Source organism: Mastomys coucha, unplaced genomic scaffold, assembly GCF_008632895.1.
Source record: "Mastomys coucha isolate ucsf_1 unplaced genomic scaffold, UCSF_Mcou_1 pScaffold8, whole genome shotgun sequence".
In the NCBI taxonomy this organism is placed as follows: domain Eukaryota; kingdom Metazoa; phylum Chordata; class Mammalia; order Rodentia; family Muridae; genus Mastomys; species Mastomys coucha.
In genome coordinates, this window is record NW_022196914.1 from 38,111,393 (window position 1) to 38,125,829 (window position 14,437).

The 14,437-nt window shown below is 36.5% G+C and overlaps 1 protein-coding gene across 5 annotated transcripts in view; it reads left to right on the forward strand.

Annotated features, from left to right (window-relative positions):
• Mctp1 (multiple C2 and transmembrane domain containing 1) overlaps positions 1–14,437 on the forward strand; it is a 586,378-nt gene that overhangs the window by 366,494 nt on the left and 205,447 nt on the right. For all 5 annotated transcript variants that reach the window (XM_031359932.1, XM_031359934.1, XM_031359933.1 and 2 more), the window contains 2 exons: positions 2,557–2,727; positions 4,940–5,070. In XM_031359932.1, coding sequence (XP_031215792.1) covers positions 2,557–2,727; positions 4,940–5,070 — 302 coding nt within the window. The remainder of the gene's footprint in view (positions 1–2,556; positions 2,728–4,939; positions 5,071–14,437) is intronic.

Sequence of the window (14,437 nt, forward strand, 5' to 3'; positions counted from 1 at the left end):
TTTTTTTGGAGGGGAACCTGGGAAAGAAGATATTGTAAATAAAGAAAACACCTAATAAAAAATAGAAAAACATTTATGATCAGTTTATGTTCAGGACCTTCTTATTCTTGTTAGCCCATTACAGAGCACCACCCCTCCCTGTTCCCACAGTTGTTAACTGTTTCTTGCAAAGTTTGTTCCTCCTCCTCCTCTGTTCCCTGTGTTAGCTTCTAAGAAAACATTTCTTCATGATGATGGCAATTGGCAGCTCCTCCATGGAAACCATGTTTTTCCTTCCTCATTTATTTGGGTTCTGTGAAAAAAAGGGGGGGGAAGAAATCGGAAGGAGAATAACAGATGTAGTTTTCTGGTGTCCTACTATGAAGAAACTGTCTCAACATTGTTCGTGACAAAGTGCAGCCAAGATTGTGTCCCATGTTGCTTTGGCTGTGAGTGTGATTTCATCTGCTCTGGAGAGTTTGTGGAGGAACACATACATCAGTACGATGTCTGTCATGGATATGCATGCACCCATATAATAACATACATGATCTGATTTCCTGAATTTACCATGTAGGAAACCCTCTACTAGAAAGTTACCTCTGTATCCACAACCCACTTAACTGGAGAGTACTTTTTTGTGTTCTTGTATTTAAATCATTATTATCTTTAAGCATGTAAGACTATGTTTATCCTAAACACTTATTTTGGGAAAACATCAAGATTAAAACCAAGAAATCCAGGATTCTAATTCTACATCCACTACTTAGTAGCTCAACACTCTGTGCCTCAATTATGCATCAGTAAATAGAGGCTGAGGCCTGGCATCTATGCACATTTTGAGTTGAAGCCAAATGCTACAGATGACATAAGCACATTTTTAAAACGTGAAGCTCTGTGTGGATGGACAGCTATTTACGCATGTTCTTTACTAACAAGATTGCCTTCTTAGCAAAGAAGCTTTCATAGCCAAAGGTCAGAATGGACTCTAAGTGCTGCTGTTGCACAATCTCAACATCAACTTTTCAGTCACAACCTCGTGACAGGGTAGTTCTGTGGTAGAGTGCTTGCCCATGTGTCAGAGGTCCCAGGTTCAATCCTCAACTCTACTACAGCTAATCAATTGACATGACAATACTGCTCTAAAGCAAAGCAATGAAAATCCTTAGCCATTGTTTGGTGCAATTAATTCTAAACAATTGTTCTAAGAAATGCATTGTTCAAACAAAATCCAGTATAGAAAGAAACCCAGTGTGTGGTACAGATAGAAGCAGAGAAGGCTATGTTCTGTGGAACTTGATGCACTTTCTGAGCTCTCTCTTGTCCTTCTGGAGTCCTATGAGCACTGCTCTTGAGGCTTACTGGTGAGGTGTGGATTGATGTTAATAAGGCAGAGACAGCATCCTGCCCAATAGTTGCTGTTGAACAAGTATACCATGCTGTGTACAAAGATTTTCATGGAAATAGTGCCAACACTAGAACTGTTGTCTTTTGAAGAACTCAAGTTTTTATTTTTGTGATAAATGCATCTCAAAATACAAGCCTTTTTATGATCACATGTAAAAATGGTATTGCTGTGGTATACAAAAGCTCTATGGGTCAAAATGGGAGGAGAATGGATGAGGCAGTCTGTTAGTTCATCAAGTTGATGTAGAAGGGATTCAACATCAAATAAAGCTAACCTATGACTTACCTGTGGAGAGCTGAATTTCTTCATGAAACAGTTATAAGTGGGACAAACACAATTAACAGCAGAAGCAATAATTCTGTGGCATCTTTTGCTGACTCAAGTAGAACATGTTACTGTTACTACTCTTTCTACAGAATGCTTTAAGTGCTACTCATGTTTTTTAAATCATGTTGATATTGTAGTAGTATTGATAATTTAAAAATTTTTGAATTTGTTCACTGGCCTGAATATTGTGATTTAGAATTGAGCATATTAGAAATTATTAACAAGAGTGTGTTCCTACAACAGAATGAAGGAAATATTCAGATGCATACCAATATAAATCACATTTTAACTTAAAAGTAATTGTAAATATTTGTGATGCAAGTTTAAAAGAAAAGCAAGGTTTCTGGTAAGCTAAAGTTTGTGCTGTCATCCCTTAAGTGGTTCTCCAAAAAGTCATTTATCCCCTAAGATAATAGGACAGTTGTAAGTTTTTCTAAAGCTTACTTTCCACTAACCTTTTATCTTAAAGTCATAAAAAGAATCCATTTCTAACATAGAAAGTTAACGTCTAAAAGTTAAGCCATTAAAACTTAAATAGGGCAACATAGCTGTGGTCTCATTTTGTTTGTCTCATTTTAACACAGGCATATCTCTATCTTTAAATTTAAGGAGATGAGAGGTTGCAGTGCTTAGACATTCCTCAACATAACAGGAGATGATAATTCATAATCTGTTAATAATTTTATAATTAACACATAATACTGCATAAATTATTTTTCTCTTTTTAACTATAATAGTTGACTAACTTCTATTTGGAAAACTATACCAGGAAAAAGAGCCAGGCCAACTCAGAGATTACAGGTTAATACATGGTAAGCTAACTTATTTCTTCTTTGCCAAAGTTTCAGACCCAAAGTTTACGCCTGTCAGACCAGCACAGGAAATCACATCTTTGGAGAGGAATAGTCAGCATCACCTTGATTGAGGGTCGAGATCTCAAAGCAATGGATTCCAATGGGTTGAGTGATCCATACGTGAAGTTCCGGCTCGGCCATCAGAAGTACAAGAGCAAGGTAAGTCTCTACCCTGAAAAGAGTGTAACATTTCTGTGCACAGAAAAGACCAAGGGTGTTGATGTAGACCAGCTCTGATACATGCATGATTTTGCATACAGTGAAAGTCTCTCAAATTGTTCTGAGTCATTTTATCCAGTCTGACTTTGAACAGTAGAGACCAAAAGAGTTTTTCAAAGTTGTTTTATACTTTATTTAATCATATCATAACTTTTAAATTTTATACTATACTTGTATAAAATGTATTACAATTACAATTCACTTCTCTTCTTTTTCCCCTCCCACTCCTGCTAAACATTTATTCTTCCCAAATTGATCCCCCACCTACCATGTGTTCATGATTGCAATGTCCGCGTCATATCCAAGACATTTAAATGTTCTTAGGAAACAAAGAGCCAAACCCTGCTGTTGCTACGAGGCATGAACAGTAGCAATGCAGAAATAGAGCTAAAATAATGCCTAAGCAAGTTATTGAGGAGATTAAGTAAATGTATAATAGGCATAGAAAGGGCTTATACATTGTTGTGATCCTAAGTACCCAGTAAGTGCTAAAAATAGAAGGAGGAAGGTTAGTGGCGGTAGTAATATTTGTAGAGTAACAATTTTTCTTAGGATTCACATATTAAGTAATAGTAGGAGCATGTTATTTATACAGCTAATGATAATAACAAACAAAGACATTGTCCAGGACTACATCTTGTCATGTATAATTTTAACAGCTTTCACTTTTTATAGCTAGCATTTACAGACAGCTTAGGATGAGTGTTCCATCATCCTGAATTACATAAAGATCACATTCTATTTTTGTAAAAAATAATTCTTGCCTTTAGTGGACTTGTCCGCATAGATTTTTAGGGGTCAACAACCTGTCTTGTTCCCTTCTAGCACAGAAAGTCTTCATCAGAACTTAATTCAAAGTATACAAAACTGACTCATTAACAGGCAGTGGGTATTGTTCCCAGGCAATCTTATGGAGGTCCACGTGGAAATTTTAGATATAACTTTTAAATGGAAGAAGGACAATGCTAATATCAAACACTGAAAAGTTAATCTATTTATGAGCAGATTTTAAAAACTGTACTACATTCCAAAATGTCATAGGAGTTCATCTAAGCTGCAAAGGACATTTGAATGATCACAGCACCCATCTATGTCTGTCACCAGGAGCTTAAGAACAAATTTTAAAACGGTTACTATTTCTAAACATAGATAACTATGGCCACTTCTGTTTTCTCTTAACACAATTTGCATGTTCTACTGGGCTCAGTTTTATAATTCTCCTCTTTAGATATGAAATATGAATCCCACTATGGACACATGTCTCTATTTGATCTTTCTGTCCATGATATATTGCAGATTAATTTCAGATTATGAACTTTAAAGTTGTGATTCATTTGCATTACCATGCATACACATACATCATTGCTTTCAAACTCTTCACATCTAAAGCTCTGTCTGACATACATTAAAGAGAGGAAATGCCACTACATTTGACCTTTTAAAAAAAGAGTGACAGAGAAACAAATATGAGTTCAGCCTAACCAAATTCTAGATGGAATTTACAGCACATTAATATCGGTAAATTAGTTTATTGGTTTACCAGATGTCTTCTCTGAATTCTTGAATCACAAAATTGCAGTCTAGATGTCCTGTTGTTTATACCACATGAAGAGCACACACATGTGCCATTTCCCTGTACATGAAGTGGACTAGCACAGCAATATTAAATACTCAAGGCGAAAGTGTTCTGAGCTGCCCCAAATCTACTTACTTCCACTCCCACACAGCCCACTGTCTGCTTTTCATGTATTTTAGACATCCATGTGCATGAGGAGTAAGGGGAAACAGGAACTCTGGGAATTTTCATTTTCTTTTATTACAAGATAACTGACTATGTGTTCTTCCTTCAGACAGAAACTGTGAATGAATACATTTTATTATCCGAATGAGTTATTTCATGGACAGGCTACCTTTTCTTTGTCTTTCATATATTGTGTATGTTGTGTAAGACAGTCAAGGACTTACTTCTGATTTCTCTGGACACACCCATAACAACAAAACAGCAAACATGGTTTACTGACTGACATACATGTACACAACAGAAGTTTTGGTTGAATAAACTACTGTCCTTAAGAAGATTTTCTACTTTGTCTCAAATTGATTCTTAAATACTATTATTGATAATACAATAACTTTTTTTTTTACTTTCCAGATTATGCCCAAAACTTTGAACCCTCAGTGGAGAGAGCAATTTGATTTCCATCTCTATGAAGAAAGAGGCGGGATCATGGACATCACTGCCTGGGACAAAGATGCTGGGAAAAGAGATGACTTTATTGGAAGGTTTGTGCAAACTGCTGTTTCATTTACCATAGAGATGGCAAGGTTTTGTTGAAACAATGCTTTCTTTAAATTTGGTTGTTATCAATGATGTTTACAGTTTTGAAAGAAGGGACCTTCTTTTTTTCTAGAATTCTTTTATTTTTGCTAGGGTGTGAATTCTGTGACAGAAACCCCAAAGGCTAGCATTTGATACCTCCTTCCTCATCAAGTCCAGAGAGCAAGTCAAAGGAAGGGCCAGGGTCTCTCTCCCAGTAGATTTCCTGGCAGTGTTGGTACAGGACAGCCTATTTGCAAAACAACCACCATCCATAACTATCTCTTAATGTTCCTCACGATGCAGAAGGTTTTGGAACAAGGGGGAAACATGACAATCACTGGCTACAATCATTACAGCACCATCTAGAACTGAAAAGCATAGATTCAAACAGTGACCAGCAGGTGGCAACTTTGCCTCGTTGATGGACAGGCAATTTCAAATTGATAGCCAAAAATTTTCTCCAGATGTCAGAATTGTTGTGCACAAAAGTTATGGGAGTTGGGAAAGAGGAATTTCATCTGATATGAGACACTTAGAGGAACAAAGAACACATTCAAGGCTGGAAAGTGATCTGTAATAATGTTTGTTTTTACAAAGCATATTGTGACCATAAAAATGCATTATTTCCTATAACTCCCTACGAGGATCCTTGTAATCTCTTAGGAGTTCATAAATCTGTAAAGAGTTCCAGAATTTTAAAAAAGGAAGAACACAAGTGACGCAGATCCATGTTAATCTGATAACACAGCAAAATGTATTCTGAGGCTCTGTGACATTTCTCTATAATGTTAAGGTTATTTGGGTTGACCACTTGAATGATAGGAATTGTGGTCTGATTACAAAGCCTATTTTTATATTTTTGGACAGTTACATATCTGCATTACATCAAAATGTGTGGAAAGTTGTGAGCATTGATAAAAGCATGGTGTACATAGGGCTTTGTTGTTTTAAAGAATCTTTTTTCAACATTTTTCACAGACATTCCAAGCCATTGAATTTATAATTCAAAGGGAATTCATACATTCCCAGAGTAAAGGGAGTTTTAGTCAAAAAGTAAAAACAGGAATCCAACCCAACATACTACACTCTCATTTTTATTTAAATGATTCTGACCAACCTATTTAAACAATAGTTTTCACCTTAAGCTTGTAAAATAGAAGATGAAGCTAAGTTTCTGTTAATGCCTAATTCTTTACATGTAAACGAAGGTGTGGGGACACCACTGTGGTCTAGGAATTGTATTATATCCTTCAAGCCTTTTGAAAGCAGAGATCTTTGTTGCACTGTGTCCCTCAGAAAAATATTATTGTCGGAATTTGCTCAATGTTATTTTTTTTACTTTGATGCCTCCCACCAGCTTAAGTGATAGTATATATCTACGAGTCTCAGACTCACTCCACTGCGGCTGTGTATTTGACTGTAGCTCTGTCCTTGGGAAGTTAGAATCTAGCTGCTACATGAACACTCACTTCTTCTCACAGTTTACAGAAACAGTTCCTGTCTTGGTCCTCAGCTAATAAAAGTGGAAGCTGCTCATTCACTACTTTCCAGATTGAAGGGGGCTGTTCTCTAGAACCCGCTGGTTCCTGCTCTGGCTACTTCCTACGTGAGGTTCTTCTTTGCCCTTTTCCATTTTTATTTCATAACGACAAGTTATGGTTTATGCATTTCTTTCTTTGGGAAGCATTTCCAACTTTGGATATTGTAAAGTGTCACAGGTCATGCTGTGCAGTCCTTTCCCCTTCCTCTTCAATGGAAAACAGGACTGGCAAAGAAGAGGCCAAGGCTCCTCACCCGACCTTGCTTCTGGGCTTCAGCTGTTCTGTTGGATTTTGGGGTTTTGTTGTTCTTGTGGTTGTTGTTTTGTTTTTTGTTTTTGTTTTTTGTTTTTTGTTTTGTTTTTACTGTTTCTTTTCAATGCTAGGCTACATATTTTTGAAAGTATATTTTATAAATGAAAAGTCAATATTAAGACTAGTTTGATCATGATAAAAAGCAAGGCTGACTATCAGTTAAAGAAATGGATTCAAGTCTGGGGGGATGAAGCATAAATATTTCAGCGGTGAAAACTGCCTCCCTCCATTCTCACGGGAATTCATGGGGTCAGGAGGCTTCTACCCCAATAGTTACTTCCACCGGGCCATCTGTAAACCCCAACCCATGTAGCCAGCCTACTGGCCATCTCACCTTGCCCAGCAGCAGAGCAGGAACTAGCTGATGGCTTCCATACCTTGAAAGGTTTTTCACCTGACTCCTGCTTTGAATACTTCTTTGCGTTTTCTGTCCTTATCCCTCTCCAACCATAGTTCTAGAGCAAATGCGTCAGAATTCATCCCTCAGGCTTTCTCTGCCTGCACTTGCTCCTCCAGTGAGTGTATTGCTTCCTGTGCTTCCTGCGCCACCTACAGTCGGAGAACTACCAAGGTGCTGATCACTCTACTCTGCTTTTAGCCCCAGATTCTCATACCCAACTTACTACTATTACTATATGAGGAATTAAGATGTTGCTTCAGTGTAGACACCCTATGTTAGTCCCTGACTCCCAATGCCCAAAATCTCTTCTTTCAAGATTTTCCTTTGTTCCTTGCTAACATTGCTAACAGCAGTGGTCCAGTCTTTCATCCAGGCTGCAGCCCACTGCATGAAGATCTCCCATGAGACTTACCTCTTGAAGAATCTATGTGTATTCCTGTATCATCAGGCTATGAGAGATCCTTCAGCAGATGTTTTTTCGGGGCCCTCATCGCCCCTGTCACTGCACCTCCAGGTTGACAACCACCTGCTTCCATTGCAGACCATGGCAGCAGTCACCCCATTCCGTTCTCCTCATCTAACAGTCTGGTCCAATGCAGTAACCAATGTCATCTGTTTTTTCTATTTAATTAGGTTTTATTTCTTTTCAAATGTACAGTCTGTTAAACCTATTTCTGCCTCTTCCTTGGCAGCTGGAGTAACTCCACCCTTAGCACTTCTAGTGTAAATCACCACGTAAGCTCTATGGTTTGAAATCCATTTGCTAAGTTCTTTACTAAGGGGCTCCTGAAGGGCTGCCTTAGCTACTGAAACCTTCAGGTTCCTAGAATCCATAACTGGGGTTATTTATAGTGTGATCAGACAGAACAAGGTTGTTGGACTTGGCCCAAACCCTACCTTCTGACCACTTCCTTCTGCTCCTGGATTTCTATGTGGGTTTTTTTTTTCTTATCTCACTTTTCCATATCTTCCTTGTTGTTGTTATTTTTGTTAGCTGTTTTGTAAAGGCTCAAAGAGTGGTAGAGACTACTGCAACTTCAGTAAGATATGGGTTATAAAGAACATTTAAAACTTTTATTTAATATATTTGTATGTATGTTATGTTATGCGGGTTTATGTTTGTACATATGCCACAGCACCCTTGTCAAATTCAGAGGACAACACTGTGGGATCTGTTCTCTTCTTCCATCTTTACATGTGTTCCAGGGATTGAAATTGGAACCCAAGGAGCATAGCAAACACCTTTACTTATCATACCATTTCTCCTGTCCCAAGAGAAAAAAAAATAAAACACAAAATAAAATAATTTAATTCTTCTCTTCAGAGTTCTTCAGTTGTTTCCCATCAATTGTCTGAGTGGAAGCAAAGTCCTACTATGATCTACAGTGTTCTGTACAATGTGGTCTCATACCTCTGCACTGAAATGCTGTCCTTCTTCCTCCTGTACCCTCCCATCAGAATGGACATTAGACTGTTCCCACAGCACACCAGACATTTCCTCATCTGTGACACCCTTTCTTTAAGTCATCTGCCTGCCTTGCTTTTGCACTGTTGTATATCTGATAAACTTTGTTTTCCTAATATTCCCTTTCTGCAAATCTGCTAATGTTTTATAGACATAGCCTCTACACTGTATATCTTCCTTATTGTATTTGATCATCCACTTCGCTGTACCAGAATGCAAATTCCATGACAGGAGGGATAATTGAATGTGTGCTTACTGTGCCATCATCAGAAAGTGTGTGGCATATATGCTCAATAAAAATTCTTTAATTTGAATACAGACAATTGAAGCTTGATTTAATATTGGAAATTATGATTATTCATTGTTTAAATAAAGAATGATCTGATGCCCACTGTTACTATATTGTCAATATGAACATAACTTGGTGGAAGGCACAAACTCCAAGTACAATTGTGAAAAGAGGTATTTGTATTATACAAAAGAGAAAATTCACTGGGTATAGTTGTGTCCTGACAGTGCTCATACTAAAAATGCTAAGTTAATAGATTTAGAAGAAAAACTAGTCTATACATTTATTAAGATCCTTTTACTGCAACATTTTAATTGACATATAAAGTTGTACATATTTTAGGGTATCGTATGATGTTTAAGGTATATATAGCACAATGTTTAAACTAACATAAACATCTCTAATCCTCATGCAGTTATGGTTGATAGAAAATTCACTATCTTTCTTGTAGCATTATAAATGTAGACACACCTGTTGTGTGAAATATTAAATTGTAATCCACACTTACCATTAGCAAGGCACCAGCAGACAAGCTGGCCTGTTCTCAGCCTGGCAGACTCTCTGACTCTGAGCTCTGAAATTGCTCCACCTGGGTTGCTAAGTTTTGATGGCAGGCCGCTGCCATGCACACCCCATGCTTCCAAATTCCCATGGCTGGTTGGTGTGTCCTGCTGCTGTACCTTTCTCTGGAATACATTTGAGTTGCTGCATGAAGGAAAACACCACACAGTCTTAGTTTAGAATCAACAGGCAACATAATCACTGGGTGCAGAAACTAGCATTCTAATTTTGTAAGCTATTCTATGTTAAATCTTGTAGTGGCAGGTTCATCACTTAAACCAACTGCCTCTGTCTACCTACATTGTGGCTCCATGCTCTCTCCTGTCCAAAAGGAAGTAGTTTTCTCTTGGTAGTAGTTTTCTTTTCTCTTCACCTCTTCTTCTCTCCAACCCAAAAGTCCCACCTACTCACCAAGTGATTGGTCCTTTGAACTCTTTATTCATCAGGGGAAGGTTCTACCACACACACCCAATAGTGTTACCACACTATTGTACCACAGCACACCAGAACTCACACCAGCCTCTATCGGCTGAGCCTTAGACTGACCAGTCAGCCTTTCCTCATCACCTCCTCTCTCTGTTCCTCCAAGCCTCTTGAAACTCTAATTTCTGGATCTACTTGAAGCTTTTGTGAAGTCAGCCTTTCTAGATCCCATGTCAGTGAGATGATGGCACTCACTACTGTTTTATGTGTAGATTAGTTTACTCAGTGTAATGACCTGTTGTATCTGTGTACCCATAAATGATGGTCCATGCTTCTTGACTTTTTGGAAAACTCCAGTATTAAAACCAGAATTTCAGTATTTTAGAAAAAAATAATATTCTACTGTAAGTATGTATTACATGTTGCTTATCCATAAGAGGATGGATACTTTTTGGGTCTACTAAATGAAGGCTGTATGAAACACTGCATTAAACATGATAGTAAAGAATCTGAATATTTATGTATTTATTTTCTCTCAATGGTTTTGTGGTTTTAGGTCTTCTGTTAAAGACTTTACTCTGTTTTGTGTTGGTTGGTACACTGGGAAAGATCATGAACTGGTTTCTGCATGTGGATATCCAGTTTTCCCAAGACAATTCCTTGTAGAGTCTGCTTATGCTCTGTTACATATGTCTAGCATGTTTGCTGAGCATCTTTGCTTGTGGATATCTTGCTGTAGGGCTCTAGGCTCTGAATTCCAATCCATTTGTTTAAGTGTCATTCATTAGTATATTTGGAAGTCAGGTAGTATAATGAGTTTGGCCGTTTGTTTGCTTAAAAATGCTAGCTCTTTGTGGAATGTTGTCCATACCCTCATAGAAACTATATTGCATCTGCAGATCACTTTGAATAGCATGGAAATTTAACAATATGGATTATTTCAATCCAATCAAATGCACATAACATTCCATGCTTTTACTTTAACTTGGTTCATTTTATTCACAATTATTTTACTCTTACAGCTAATTAGTTTGTTTTCTTTCTATTCTTTCAGGTAATTTGCTATTGATAGACAACAATGTTACCAATATTTATCTATAGATTTTGGATTCTGCAGTTTTGAAAATTGTTTTATTGCACTAATGGGTTTTGGTGGGCTTTGGGGCTTTGAGATATTCTAGAAATAAGATCATAGTATATGTAAATTGTGAGAATTTGCCTTCATTTCTTCCTTTTGCCTGATTGTTCTGTCTCAGACATAGCACAATAGTTGAATAAAGACTTGAAAGCTAGCATTTACAGATTCTACCTCCAAGTATATCATCATTCAACATGATATGGCATATGGACGAGCTGTTGGCTTCTCCATGACATTATGTATAGCTAGCTGTTGGCTTCTCCATGACATTATGTATAGCTATCTGTTGGCTTCTCCATGACATTATGTATAGGCAATTGTTGGCTTCTTTATGACATTATGTGTGGAGTAGCTATTGACTTCTATACCTGTTGTGTTCACAATTTTCATCATTGTGATATGTAGGAGTTTACACATTTTGTTGGTTTTGCTTATATAAAAGTACATTCACCAAGAACAGAGGTTAGTAATGACAACAATGAATATTTTAAAGCTTGTAGCTGTGTTATATGCAGCTCAACATGAGGGCATAGAAGGAAAGTTATATCATGCCAATTTTGCTGATACAAAGAGCAAAGCCAAAGCTGGTTCAGAGGCTTCTCAATGATTATGCTGGTGGAATGACTGCTCCAGGGTACAAATCCAACTCTCCTGAATCTAAAGCTCGCATTCAGGTTCAGCATGTTTTCTGGAAGCCTTTAACTCCTCAATAAAACAAGTAGTTAGTAAACTAACTTAGATGATGGTTATCATACTGCAAGTTTGAACAACAAATCTTACTTGTTGTTGAACCACAAATTTCAGGTGAAGGTGAAATAATGTTACTCTACATGTCATTCGTTAACTTTCCAATCCTGCATTTTTGGCAGGCAAGTCAAACTTCCACATTTACGGTAATCAGCTAATAAATCCTCGTGATTGTTATACTTTTATGCAGAGCATTAATCTGAACAAATTGGTTGCTGACAGCTGAGGTAAATCACCAAGGAAAAGGGCTATCAGAGAGCAAGTTGCTTTTATGAACATGCAGAATAAGTAAATCGTATAGCATGTAAGTTTATTCAGTTGGAGTTATCTGTGATACAATATTGCAAGGTTTGTGGTATTATTTGTCAGTGTGTAAAATGTCTATATATCTTTAAAGTGGTTTGGGGACATATGTATTTTTGTGTTATTAAACTGTTAGTTATTCATTGAATGTCATCAGGGTTTTGGTGTTGCTACTTCCTACTACAACAAAGAGTAGCCAATGTAAGCTTGAGTAGAAAGTTGAAGCTTAAGAAAAGTTTTATTAAATAATATATGACAGGAAACTTACTCTAGATTGGTGAGTTCTAGGCAAAGAATGAATTTCCTCATTATACATCCTGAAACAACACTACAGTTTTGGAAAGGATAAAAATGGAATATGAGGTAAACATGTATGTCTTGGTGTAGCATGGCAAAGGAGGAAATCAGTCTTTGACCTTGAAGTGTAAGATCATTGTAAGATCATTTGCATATTGAACACACTGATTCAAGTATGGGGCATTTATTTGTGGAAACAAAACTACAATGATCCCGGCTCCCTATACAAACGAGGCAGGGAAAACTATACTGCATTGTTAGCAGGAAAGCACAGAGATAGAGAGACAGAAAATTACAAAATAATTATTTTTTTTATTAAATCATCATGTTTACTGATTTCATTTTTTTACTTTTATTGCATTGTGATGAGAAAAGCGACATGATTTCAATTTATCTGAATTTGTTAACATTTAAAAACATATTTTAAGTAAGTAGAATTAAATCACATTCTTGTTTCCCTTTTATACCCCAACTCCTCCCAGAGACCCCCTCTTTAATACCTACAATATCTTTTTTTGCCATATTCCTTAAAATTTATAAAATATTATAACAATAAAAATGAGTATTATAAAAGTTGTTTGATATAAAACAACAATCAATTTAACAATGTTATGTAGATAATTTTCTACAGCAATACTGAAAATACATACGTTTTTCTCAATATAAATTTTAAATAACTCCAAACATATTAACTGTATATTTCAAAATAATACATCACTACTAGTATTTTCTTAAATGAACATAAATATATAAAGTCTTTTTGTTTGTTTGTTTTGTATTTAGTAGAGTTTAAAATCTTGGCTCTTACTGTGGTACAAGCCCAAAATAAGAACAATTTTTAGACATTGGATTTCATTATAATAAGGCTGTACTTCAATGACCCTCAAATCACCAAAGGATTTTACCTCCATCGTAGCTAAGCTAAGAGTTGACAGTTCTGCTACACCAAGGAATGAATTGTAGGCTCGATTTTTGGATACAGACTTCCTGCTATGGTCAAAACTATTTGACTTGAGTGAGTGACTTTATTCTCAGCCCACAGAGAACAGGTTACATTCATTTAAGAAATGGTGTATGTATTAAGATAGTCTATCCATAAAGTCATTCACCAACTGTTTCAATGAACAATGGTTCTACTTGGAGGGGGACAGAGACATTAGGTGTGGGTAAAAATCTGGTTAATTCGGAAAAGCATTCATCTCAGAGAAAGAGTAACTTATAAAGTCTTCTTCTTCAAACTTGATACAAGAGCTACAAATGTCAAGCAAAGCATTCAGTCTCACTCTTTCCTACAAGCCACCTCCCAAGTTAATTGTCTATGTCTCCCTTGGGTATATAAATACTTTTGAAATATATAAGCTGTTGTGAAAACCATAGTATAGTATAAAAACATGAAATAAACAATACTACTAATAAAGAGGCTGAGATAGGAGAAGCAAGATTTCAAGACCCTTATGTTATACACAGCAAGACACTCACAAACAAGCTTAAAGTGTATATAGATTGTACAATGTTAGACTTATTTCTCCAATTACCAAATTAGAGAGACCATTGGATGACAATCAACAAATTTCCAATTCCTCATATTTTTGGATTTCAATCAATTAGGATATCTTGGTAATATTAATTTTCATATTAAGATATTTTCATATTAAGAAAAGGTAATTGTCACTTCCTGTTGTTTTTGTTGTAAGAGGTGGAATTAGGTTTGTGTGGATTTGTTGAAAGATTACCTTCTTGCTTCTTCTAGGGTGTAGTTTTGCTTCTTATGTTGATGTTTTCAATTTATTATCCTTTGTAGGGCTGGATTTGTGGAAAGATATTGGGTAAATTTTGTTTTGTCATGGAATATCT